Source organism: Crocodylus siamensis, chromosome 14, assembly GCF_052110815.1.
Source record: "Crocodylus siamensis isolate JL-2025a chromosome 14, ASM5211081v1, whole genome shotgun sequence".
Taxonomy (NCBI): domain Eukaryota; kingdom Metazoa; phylum Chordata; order Crocodylia; family Crocodylidae; genus Crocodylus; species Crocodylus siamensis.
Window position 1 is genome coordinate 10037975 of NC_143408.1, and position 12668 is coordinate 10050642.

Sequence of the window (12668 nt, forward strand, 5' to 3'; positions counted from 1 at the left end):
TGAGCAGGGGTTGGACTAAATCAGTGGTTCTCAACTTTTTTTGTGTCAGGGCCCATTTGTACATATCGATAGCCAGCCCTGACCTAGTAAATTTGTTGAGTAAGAAACAGCCCCACCTCTCGCAACTCTGCTGGTGCCCCTCACTCCTGACCTGCTGCCCCCTGCCTGTAGTCCCCCTGTGTATGGGGTGGATGTGTGCCCCCCGAGATTTATGCTCCCACAGTAGGCATGGGGCTGCAACTTGGCTGGACCGGCATGGGTAGGAGCTGCTTCCGTGGTCCAGCAGGCAGATCCAAGTGCAGGAAGGTGGAGCGACACAGCAAGACTTGTTGCTGCCGCTGCCCTGAGCTCCACACCAGCTGCGGTGTCAGCAGCATTAGGAGTAATGGGGAACAGGGCATGCTGCCCTCGCTTCCTGCAGCCGCCACCTGTTTGCATGCTGGGCCACAGCTGTACCCCCTGCCATGGCCTGAGCACTCCCCTGACGCTGCAGCTCTACCGCAGAGGGGAGGTGGGGTGGCGAGCAATACGGGTAGCCTGAGGGAAGCTGTGGTCCAGCATGCAAGCAGCTGGTGGTGGGAGGAGATAAGGGTAGCATGGCCCCTGCACCCCCCCCCCAAATCTGTTACTCCTCATGCTGCTGGCTCCATAGCTGGTGCAGGGTTCATGGTGGTGGCAGTGACAGCAATGAGTCTCAATGCCCTGCTCCACCCTCCTGTGCTGGGACCCACCCGCTGGGCCATGGAGGTGGCTCTTGCCCGTGCTGGTCTAGCCAGGCTACAGCCTTGTGCCTACTGTGGGCGTACAAATCTGGAGGGTCATGTGTCTCCTATGGTGCTCCCCCATGCCCCATAGACTACTCTGCAGGGAGCTTCAGGAGCTGCTCTCCACCCTGCCTGGCTGCCACATGGACACGTGGCATCTCCTGCCCGATCGCCCTCCTCCTGCTCCCCCCAGCCCCGAGCAGGCTGGAACTGCTAGTCTGCAAGGGGAAAACTGCACTTCCCCACATTTTTCTGTGATTGTTCACAACCCGTTCAAATATTCTTGTGACCAACTTTTGGGCCTGTGTTCAATACAAAGCTGCAATTAAAAGTAGGGACATGGCATGGATCACAGAAAAGATTGCTGGCTCACTAGTTGGAAACACGGTATGGAGATAGTGTTGCAATGCAGCCATCTCTTGAGTTGCTCCCAGTGCTCTGTTGACATTTGTTGGTGGGACTATATGGCTTAAGAATATACAGTTTTAGAGCTGATACTATCTATGGCAGACCTCTTCATGTAACACTCCTGTTCACCTTAATCTGTATTTATCCTTCAGTTCTTTCTGTTGTTTTCACTGTGGCTGAGGAGGCAAGAGGGATGTGTTGATGGAAACCAGGAACAGGTTACAGATGTGGGGATCTGTTTCTGGCCTTTTACTTATCTCTTGGGAGCTATGAGCTTTCATATCATGATGGTGAGGATGAAGAGCTTTATTCTTCTCCCCTCTAGGCCACCTGTTTGAGACCTTTGGTTCTTATCCTTTGAAAGGATGAATGATCTTGTAATTCAGTTGCAGGGCTGCAGATTGAGAATTTGTTCGATTCCTGATTCTTAAAGATTGATTTTGAGACCTTTGTTTGCTTCACTGAAATTGAGATAATAGGTTTAAGTGATGTTTGTAAACTGCTGTAAGATCTTTAAAAGCACAAAGATTTTTAGGGGTGCACCAATAGAGATTTTGGGGGCTGATACCAATAGCGGATCAACGCCAGTGAGGGAGGGAGGGACACACTCCCCCCACCCCCTGCCTCTCCCCAGTGCCCTCCCGGGGTGCGTACAGCAGTGGGAATTGCTCCCCTCCCCGCAGTCCCCAAACAAGCCACGGCTCTCTCTCACAGCCTCCCCACAAGCTGGGCAGCCCCTGTCCCATGGATCTACGTGGGGTGGGGCAGGGCAGGCTGCAGCTGTGGGATGGGGCCAGAGGCTGCACCGGGCTCTTCCCCGCGGGGTGGGGAAGGCTGGACTGTGCTGCCCTTGGGGCAGGCAATGGCAGCGCTGGGAGGGGGGCTACAGCAAAATGTGGGGTGGCTGCAGCCCCCCCCATGTAGCCACCCTCCCAGTACCGCCCCCCCACAAAGCACTGGGAAGAGCCGGGTGCAGCCCCAGCCTGCAGCTGTAGCCTGCCCTGCCCCACCCCATGCAGATCTGGGGGCAGCCCTGCTCCATGCCCTCCCAGGTTGCATGCAGAAGCAGGAACCGTTCCACACCCCCCCAAACAAGCTGTTTGGCTCTGTCTCGCAGCCTCCCCACATCATCCCAGCTGGGCAGTGCCTGCCCCAGCCCCACTCCTCCTTCACCGCAGGGACCATTGATCTGCACCCCCTCCCTCCCCACACACACATCAGACTTACCAGCTGCAGGCAGTTCTCCAAGCTGCCAGGCTGTGCTCCTTTCCAGCATGCTGTGCTGTGGCTGAGTGTATGCACGGGCATTTATTGACCAAATTATCAGCCACATCAGGCTGATTTCCTATACAGTCAATTGTCTTTATATCGGTGCCGATCTGATATCGGACCAATGTATCAGTCCACCTCTAAAGGTTTTCCTACCACTGGACCCACTGCTACTCAAGAACTTCTTTTTCCCTCCCACCAAGCAACCTATTTTTCTGTGGCTACTGTAAGAGCGCTTTAGAAGTCTCTTTCTTTCTCCTCTGTGAAGAGCAGATGAGGTCAGTTTCTGAAATCAGGAATACGAACGCATGTATGCAAATCAGAGAGACAGGTGTAGGGTTAGACCAATGAGTGGTGATAGATGTCCAATTTAATTTAGCCTGAAACGGGGAAGCTTTTAAGTAACTGTTTCCAGCTCATCTCATTATAGAAAGAGACTCCTAATATCACTCAATCCATTCATGTCTGAATTTGCAAATAAAAAGTTCCTCTAAGAGGTTCAAATGTCCCTATTCATTTCTTTTGGATGTTGATTCTGCAGGCTACTGATGACAGACTTAATCACACTAAGAGCTATTTCACTGCTGACCATTTTTTGCAGGAATGTCTAACTACTCATTGATTACAAGTTGAACTTTGTTAGAATTGCCTCATTTTTATTGAATCTGACTAATAGGGTGCCCAAAAATACTTCTGAACATGATAAAGCTGAATAAAGCTGTCCTTGCTGGTATGTATCATAACTTAACCCTTGCTTTTTTTTGTAAGATGAGTGGTGGAGGTGTAATGATGGGTTTTCATTACCATATTTACTTGAATACAAGACAAAGCTTTCTCATCAGCATGGGTGAAAAAGCCCCTTGTCTTACTTTCGCCTACAAGGAGAACTCATTAAATACATTGTCTATCCTTAAACTGCTGCCTGCCAAAAGCAACATGTGCTCCGTAATGAAAACCAGCTGTGAAGTTGATTAAATGTGGCCAACACTAACCATGACTATAAAAACGTTGCCCATATTGGGCAACCATGCTGATGGAAACTTTTTTTAAACTAATTTTATTAAAGACATATTTACCACACTTCACTTAGAAAGCTTCATGTATTGAGCATCCCTGTTTTACCAAAACTTCATATCACGAAAACAACTACATATTCAAAAGCCTACAATTACATATATTAAATCCTTAAACAACATACATCAGCTTCCCACAAAAAACCCTTACAGAACTCCATGAAAAAACCGTTACCTCAATATCACCTGAAACTCTCCATCAGTCCTCTCTGTTGGTTCAGTGAAACAGGCGTGTCCAGTCCTTTATCCTCCACTTCTTCTCTGCCTATTCTTCCCTGATCTCTTCCTTGTCCTGAACAATGTAGTATTTCAGTTCACGCAGGCACAGCTTCAGGTGTTCTTTCAGTGAAAGCCAACCCCTTAAAAATCCAGAGGTTTTTTACTTTCCATAAACTAGTCTTAATGCATGCTAATAAAGTCCCTAATAAGTCCCTTTGGTATGAGTCCATACAGTACCATCTCCTGCACTAACGACAGGTCTGTTTTGTTGACACTCAAAGCAGCAGACCCTTCCCCATACCTCCTTTGCATATGTACGCTCCCAAATCACGTCCCGCCATTTCTTCTCCGCTCCTCTCCCTTGGTCATCTAGATGAGCTTGTCAAGCCCCATCTGTGGTGCACCTCTCTCGTTGGCAAGATATTTCTTACACCATCCACGCTAAATCAGCATGTTCACCCTTTAGTTGTTTACCCACCACCACTCCCTCCCACCTTCTTCACTTGTCTTTCTGTGAAATTTCCCACCAGTGCCATCCTGTCTCTCTCCCTTACCCCTTTCATTAATTTCTTATGACCCTTCTGAACCTCCAGCCCTAGCGTCCCTGTTTTATACCTCTGCATGAAACAGTCTATCCTGATATAATGAATGGACAGTTGCCATGCCTTTGGACACTTTCAAGAGGTCTAATATATTCCCCACTTCCTTAAAATTGCACTCGGGTGATGCATGCTCCCCCCACAACAGACTTACCAGCCGGACACTGCTCTCCAAGCTGCCGAGCTGCGTATCAGAATCGGATTGATATTGGCTGATGCGGCTCGTTAAAAATCGACTGTCGGTATCAGCCCAAAAAAATCTTTATTGTTGCACCCCTAAGTTTAACACCTGTCACTTCTCCATACTCTGATGTATGCTTTAGCACCCTTTCCACTGAAAGTCTGTCTCTAACTACTACATTTATATCATTCCTGTATAATGCATTTTACCTCTCTCCTTCCTGGTATCTTTTTACTCTGCTTATGAACTTGTATTTTCTTATTCTTTGGGCTAATGGTTCCGTGCTGCACGTAAAGGTGCCCGCTGTTGCCACTATTATTTATCTCACCCCTGTATTCATTTTGAAAGCCCTACTTAGATGCCCATTAATTTGGACTTGACTCTCTGCTTCTCTATACAGTAACCTTATCCAACATGTACATTTCTCTGGGAACCCTGTTTTTCCTAGCACTTTGAACATGTAGTCACGATCCATTCTGTCGTATGCTTTTTCTAAATCTAGGTTTGCTGTAACTGTGTTTGTTTTCCTCTCTTGGATGTAGGACTTTATATCTCTGATCAATCTGGAGATCCTTCTACCTGGTACTGTGCATACTTGGTCTTCATGTTTATCTTTTGGAGTGCTTTCTTCATCCTTGAAGTCAGTGTCTTGGCCATTAACTTATAGTGTCCATTAAGGAGTGTAATCAGTCTCCAGTTTTTCAGGAGTTCCTTCTCCCCTTTCTTAAAGACTAAGATCACAACACTTCTTGTAAATCCTATCTTTCCCTGCCTCTCCTATTTCCACTATTTCTTTGAAAACCTTCACTATATCCTTCCCTACTTGTGCTGAAAACGTCTCATAAAATTCCATAGGTAGTCTGTCTGCTTCTAGTGATTTCCCTCTTTTAAAGGTTTTTAAGAACTCCTTCACTTCCTATAAGCTTATCTTTTCTTCCATCTCCTCTGCTTCCTCCTCCTCTACTTTGTGTTCAGTCTCTTCCAGAAAAACCTTTATCGTCTTCCTGTCTGTTTCCTTTTTCTGATCTAGCTCTTCATAAAATCTTCTTGTTTTCTCCAACACCACCTCCTGCTTTTGCATCCAGGCATCACCTTCTTCCCACATTGCTTTTAGCTCTCCTTTTGCCATCTTCACTCTGGCCAAAAAGCATCTGCACCATTCTTCCTGCCCCTCTACCTGAGCTCCATTTGTTTGCTCCCAACACAACTTTTATGCTCCTTGACCCTGTCCAAATACCATATTTGTCCTGCACGTTCTCCACACCCATTACTCTAAGCACATACAACTCCATCCACCTTTCTATGTCTTCTGCCTGTAATAAATATGTGTACATTTGTACTATAATCACTCATTCCCTTGACTTTTCCCCTGCTATGAACTTTATCCCTCTTAATTCCTCCCTCCCAAATTCCTCTTCATGTTTCTTCTAAAACTTTATACCCATCACTGCTCCAGTAAGAAATTCCCAAGTCTTTCTGTTTTGCAAAGCAATTGGGCTGTTGAGATGTTCCATGTGCACTTCCGATATCTCAAACAGTACCTTTTCTATGAACTCTTCTTATCTGTTCATTGTTGATCCCATCTGCATCCCGTCACTGGTTGATACTGCTTTTATCTGCAGCCTCCGATCCTTCGTGACATCTCTCAGTGTGTTTTCCATGTCTTTCTGCCATGCCACTCCTGGTGGACTGGTATTTCATTGTGCTTCTGCTGCTTTTGCTCCTTGTCCAATGTACCTTCGCCTGCTTTTCTCACTTCATCTCCTGTTCTCCTCTGCTCCTATCTTCCCCCTGGGCCTTGTTCGTTTTCCCGTCACCTTCTTTGCCATTGCCTCTGTAGTTGTTGCCACTTCCACTGTTGCTCCCATCTTTCTTCTCTGTTTCTCCATCTTTATCCACTCTCCATCTACCTCTAGACTTTCTTCTCCTCTCTTCATTTCACTTTCCACCTCCTGGTTACTTGCCATCATTTCTATTGTTTTGAGCTGCGGGTTTCCCACCTCCAATCCTTGTACCCTGACGCTCTGTCAATCCCCATCTCTGCCCTTAAGGCATTGATCAGGCTTTCAGATGATCACTTGATCTTAGCCCAAGAGGCTGAGAAAATACTAATTTACTGAAAATACTTTTTGCATGTGGCCCTTAAAAAAAATAAAATAAAAAAGGATGGGGGATGTTTCCTCTGCACGAAACTGGTACTAGGCTGGCACTAGGAGGAGGGCAGAGCCAGCTCTGACACCCTCCCTTTGGTGCCAAAAAATTAATTTCTTAGAAAATGTTAACGTTCAAGTCACAAAGTTAAAAGCACAAGGAAATACAGAAAGACCCAAGCAGGGGGCTACATAGTAGAGGATGGGGAGAGCAGTGGGAATGCAACTAAGTGGCATGTGAAACATGCAGCCAACTAAGCTTGGAGTTGGGGAGGTAGGAAGGGGGAAAGGGAGAGAGGGGTCGCAATGCTTACAAAGCGGAGAATATACAGGAGACCTTGCACAACAATACCACATCGTATTCATATAGGGAGATGATTTGGAAAACCCATACAGTTACAAAGAACAAGATGAGGGATACAATTGCAGGGGTGGAGAGGAGTCCAAGGTTAAAAGTCCCTGGAGGCAATTTGGCGCAGTTGGGGAGAGGGGAGGGAGTGGGGAGCGGGAAAGCGGTCAGGTGGTCCCCGCTGAGTTGCTTCCAGCCAGCAGTCTAGTGGGGTCCACGTACTGACGCTGTCCCATGATGTGTTGTACATAATGTCCCTTGATCTTTGAATGGTGTTGGATGCCATGAGGCACTACATCAGCTTGGCGTTGCAGCTGGCACACAGGATGCTGTTGCTGCTGGGGTCCCATGCCCTGAGCACCCCAACAGTTGGTGGCTTGACAGTCACATTGTATCCCCAGGTCCTCAAGGTGTCTGCAATGGATTTCTCTTGCTTCTGTATTCGGGCCTTGATGAAAGCTTGCTGCCGGTTCTTGAACGGGATAGTGAGATCTATCATCACAACATGCTGGCTGTCTTTGTTGGTCACAACAATGTCTGGGCACAGCTGGCTCTCACAGAGTAGGACATTGCGGTTGTTGGACATGGTCTTGCTGAGGCCAGTATGGCCATGGCCAGTCAGTCCTGGACAATGTTGTTGCGCAGTTGCCACACTGGTGTGGGGTGTGCAAGTGCACAGTAGATGGGGGAGAGTCTCTGCCTCATATCTGCAAGGGCAGCACCTCCTGTCATGGTTTTCATACTGTGCTGTGCCATTGAGTGGCATGCACCTTTCTTGGGTATGAGCACCGTCATCACCTTCTTCTAGGAGCTGGGCTTGTGGTGGATTCCCTGCACCGGTTGAAAAGCAGTGGCAGGACAAGGCAGCCTTGGTCTCTCTTCAGTTCCAGTCATGAGTGCGGGGCTATTGAGCATACGGATCCTTTGTGGAGGGTATCTGGAGTACACAGACATAAAGAGCAGTGCTGAACTGTGGGGTCACTGTGGCTTGAAACACTGCTGACCGCTGGGGCTCCACTCAATGAACTGTATGGTAAATCACAAGCCTTTTGGTTTTGAATGAGTCTCATGCACAGTTTAGCAGTCACGGGTTGTTAGAGATACAGTTATATACATTAAAAGAATTTTGCAAAAAAAAAAGTTTGTACTACATGTAAGTAAGTAGAAAAGTACTGTGCTAGAAGTTGCAAAAAAGGTAAAATGCATAAATTTAGGATGAACTAAGTCCATGGGTTACTATATATATACAAACTACTACCAGTAAGTTTATTTCAAGGTTTTCAGTGTTTTCAAGTTTTCTCCTCACTTAGCATGTGCTCAGGAAGAAGAAGGTCTGACAGTAAGGAGGGGGAAAAGCGTTGCGGGGGGGAAGAAGTTAGGGGGAGGCAGTGGGCAAGGGGACTACCTGACCCTCCAGACTTATTTTCCCTGCTGTAGCAGTGGGAGGGAGACAAATTCAAGGCAGATCTCCAATAACTAGATTATATACCTGGAAAGTTGTAACACATTTATAGATTTTCTCTGTAATCTGATTACTGGGGAGAGGTTGCCTTATAGTCAGGGTCATCTTATGTTTGAGTAAATATGGTAATAATAATAACCTGTAATGGGTGGTTTGGTGGTGAATGAATTCTGGGACAGCTCCCAGCATCTGGTCTCTGAAGTTGAGCCGCTGATGCTCCCTTCCTGCTGTGTCCTTTAATTCACCTTTTTCAGTGGCTCTTTGACCATTTGCTGAAGAAGATCTAAATATTTTTTATAATGTTAACTAGATCTTATGTTTCTCTTAGAAATGTCTTGTCAGTGGCATACGGCTTATATCTGGAAGATACCCGGCTCCTATACTCTACAGTGGTATAATATATAGAATGGGCAGGCCTATTTTAGAACTACATCAGGTAAGTTGATGGCTGAAAATTTATATTAATTGACAGTGTTATGCTAATAATTAAAGTGCTGGAAATGCATACATTTCTGATTAAGTGGTACCCTAGACCTCTGTATTCAGAGACGTGACTAGTAGCTCAGTATCAAATATACAGTCAGTTCAGTTGAAAAGCTTTTCAGTTCAGTCCAGATGATAAGTCTCAGTAGTGTGGCTCCAGTAGTTTCTCCAGTGACCATTGCAGACATGGTGTAGGCTCATCAAGCTGTCAGTTTAACCACAGCAATATGAATCCTTAGCACTTAAAGAATAATTTTATTTTTTGCTTGTCTGTGCACTTCTGCTGCACACAGCACAAGATATATGGAAGGTCTTGATAGCTGTGTAAGGTTATGTTGTTCCTTCACCTGCAGTGTTTGACCAGTCTCAGGATGCGTGGTTATCATTCATCTGGCACATTCGAGACAATCCATCACTTGGTTTTTGTAAATCTGACTTTTGGTACTTATTAAATAAATTGTTTCTTTGGATTGTACAAACTGTAATAACTTTCTTTAGTTTAGATGTTATGCCTCTGGAGGAAGAAAAGGCTTTATATCAGGGTTTGTTGAAAACATCAAGCAGGAATTAGCCAAAAATAGAGAGATGAAAGAAAGTATTAAAAAATTCCGAGATGAAGCTAAAAAGCTAGAAGAATCTGAAGCGCTCCAGGAAGCGAGGAGGAAATACGTAAGTCTTCCCCAGGAATTCCTTTATTGTTTGTCATTTCCATTCACTCAGTAAGTAAACTGTTGTATTAAACAAGACATTGAGCAAATGAGTTTGTCATTTTAGGGCAGCTGTATTCAGCATGGTAGCACTGATAGCTGTAATGCACTTGTGTAAAATTCTGTCTTCCCAGAAGGCATTTTACTGAATAAAAAGGTAAAGAATAAGCAGGTAAAAATGTGATGTGACAATATAAATAGAGTTGAAATTAAGAGTTTTTCTCATCATTGTGATTCACATTCTTAAAGGATTATAGAATTGCGTTAAGTATTTTTGCACTAGTGAGGAATAGATATCTTATGAATTAGACCTTCTTTCAGACTGCATAATTGCCAGATTCACCATAGGGAAGAATACAGGAAAATATGTAAAAGAAGCAAGTAATATTCCTGGATTGCTTTATATGTATATAATTGCCTTTAAACATTTGTTTATTCTGTATTTTTCTATGCCTACCGAGTTGATTGGATGTCTGTGAAGTAATGTTTCCTATGCTACTTTAAAAATATATTTTGAAATGCATGGGGCTCTTGTTCATCAGTCCCTCTTCTGTACAGTAAACTCTTATGAGTCCTGTCCAATTTCTTCAATACGCTTCTAATGGAACTTCAGAAGCTAGCAAGTTACAGCTGACTTATTTTAGTTTGGGGATATTTTTCTTGTTCAATTTTTCCATCATATATTCTCCTTTTGGCATTCTTTTCTGTTTAGGGCACCCATTAATTTACACTGTATTGATTTGGGCATGGATTTAAAAAATTTAGGATGATGTAATCAGTGATTGAGCACAACTGATACTAGTTTACTTCTATCACTGCATAGAGATAAAAGTATCTATACATCTTTTTGTGGCAGAGTAACTAGAGCTGTTTTTTGGTCCTGTGGTAGCGTGATAACTGGAGAGTGCTTTATATTGGATTGTATTTATTCAGTTTTGTTCTTTCCATATGTAGTTGCCTAAAATCTTATTTTGCTGCAGAAAACCATTGAATCTGAAACTGTTAAGACGTCTGAAGTGATTAAAAAGAAGCTTGAAGAACTAACTGATACAGTTAAAGAGGTAAAGTAGAACTTTACAAAACCTCCCAGAAGACAGTTTGCTCATGTTTTGCCCTTTGTATTGTTAGCTTCCCTTACCTGTTTCTTCTAGGTAAAGGGAGGACCATGTTACTATTTATACATACCAAGGTAAATGAACAGACATTCAGTGATAAATATTTGAAAATTCTTTATTGTGACAGCATAAAAGCAGATGTCCTGGTAATGCTAGTGGAGTAGACTTTGGCCATGATCTTATTCCATCTGCTGCATGTCTGCATCTACACAGTTGCTCACCCAAAAGATGCACTTAATCTCATCCCAATCCTGTTGTCTGGGGAGGTTCATAGTTCTCCCATTCTCTCTGTGGGCTCTGCATTTCCAGAGGCAGAGCCTACTCACCTCTGGGAGATAAATAATTCTTCTGTGCTGGGTCAGGATTGAGAGAGGGCTTCTCTCATGTTGTCCTACTTCCTGGACAAGTGACCTAATCGCTTGCCCAGGGTGGGTCTCTCTCTCCCTCCCCACCTCAGATGCTTGCTCAGTGTAGTATTTGTCCACCTAAGTAATTGGGAATGGAAGCAGAAGCTAGTTGTTTCCCAAGCTCAGTTTTTATCAGCAGAGCTTAGGCAAGAGTGAAGTGCTTCGGTGGACTTTCCGGCTTGTTTCTGAACATGTATTGTAGATCAAGTCTAGTCATCTGAGGATCTTCTCAGGCTGAAATGAAAATGCATAATGAATTTAGGTTCCTTAGCTTTCGTGGCGGCTGAGCGGAGTGAAACAGGATCGTGTCTGCTTCAGTAAATGCCTAAAAGCTGTGTAAGTGCTGCATAAATGCCTTGGAGGCAAAAATAAGTCAGCCATTGTGTTTTTGGATATCTGAACATCTGAAGATGTCTCAAGGCTGGTGCTTATTTAGTCATGCTGTATACCAGCATGAAATTGGGGCGTCTCCCCTGGGAACTTGGTCAGAAAATCCAGTAAATTCTTCACTTCTGGCATTTTTTTTTTCCAACAAAAATATCCTATAGGCTTATGCCATTATATTTCAGGCTTTACTCTCGCGGGGCTTGTAGCTAAACCAAGGTTTGGCAAAGTTCCAAGGCTTCCAATGGAAATCAGGTCTTGCACATGATAGTAACTGTGGTGATGTAGTTAGAGCAGCTGTTTTCTCTTGGTCAGCATTGAGTTAAATGTCCAGAAGCATTCTGCATGCTTGGGCGGTGCTGAACTCTCAGGTGTACTTCAGTCAACAGTAGAAATTAAGTAAAATATTCTGCTTTGTAGCCCACATACTAGAGATAAGTGTTTCTCACCAGCTTGTATAATAGTATCTTGAATCATCCAAATATAGTGGAGGAAAAGGAGACCACCTAGTGGTACTCCTGGCAATTGCTTCTTTGTGAATTTGTATTTCCCTATCCACCCCAGGACTGCCTGCTGCCAGTGAGGCACTGAGATGCTTATAAAGAGCGTATGCTAAGCCTGCTGTGCTGGTTCAGAGAGCACACAGATATAGATGTATTTGGTAATTGCTATTCAACAGCGTGGTTTTATATCTAAATAAAGCATCCTCATAGGAACACAGGATTGTCAGTGACTGGTGACAGTGCACCAGAGCACTGTGTCCTGCAAGTCATTCACCTGTGACATAACAGGTGCTTGTAAATGTGTGGGTGTCTGCTCCAGTGTACTGTAATTACAGTGCATCAGAGCAGGCTCGGCTGGTGCTAATTGGCACACTCCAGCAGCCCAGGTGTCTTGTGTATTCAGCATCCCCATGCTTCAAAATGGCAGTGGGTCTGTTTTAACAAAAGCTCATTGAACAGGCTCTAAAGCACCCCCACTGCTGCTTTAAAGCACAGGATGCGAATACACAAAATGCTGCGGGTGCTTTAATTAGTGCGGCTCCCAACAGCCAGACTATTTAAAGAGTCATCCCCACCCCCACCTTGAAGCACGTGT

General features: G+C 44.7%; 1 protein-coding gene across 1 annotated transcript in view; it reads left to right on the forward strand.

Annotated features, from left to right (window-relative positions):
* TIMM44 (translocase of inner mitochondrial membrane 44) overlaps positions 1 to 12668 on the forward strand; it is a 61127-nt gene that overhangs the window by 8077 nt on the left and 40382 nt on the right. The window contains exons 2-4 of the mRNA XM_090027212.1: positions 8803 to 8910; positions 9456 to 9626; positions 10645 to 10725. Of these exons, the coding sequence (XP_089883338.1) occupies positions 8803 to 8910; positions 9456 to 9626; positions 10645 to 10725 (360 nt within the window). The remainder of the gene's footprint in view (positions 1 to 8802; positions 8911 to 9455; positions 9627 to 10644; positions 10726 to 12668) is intronic.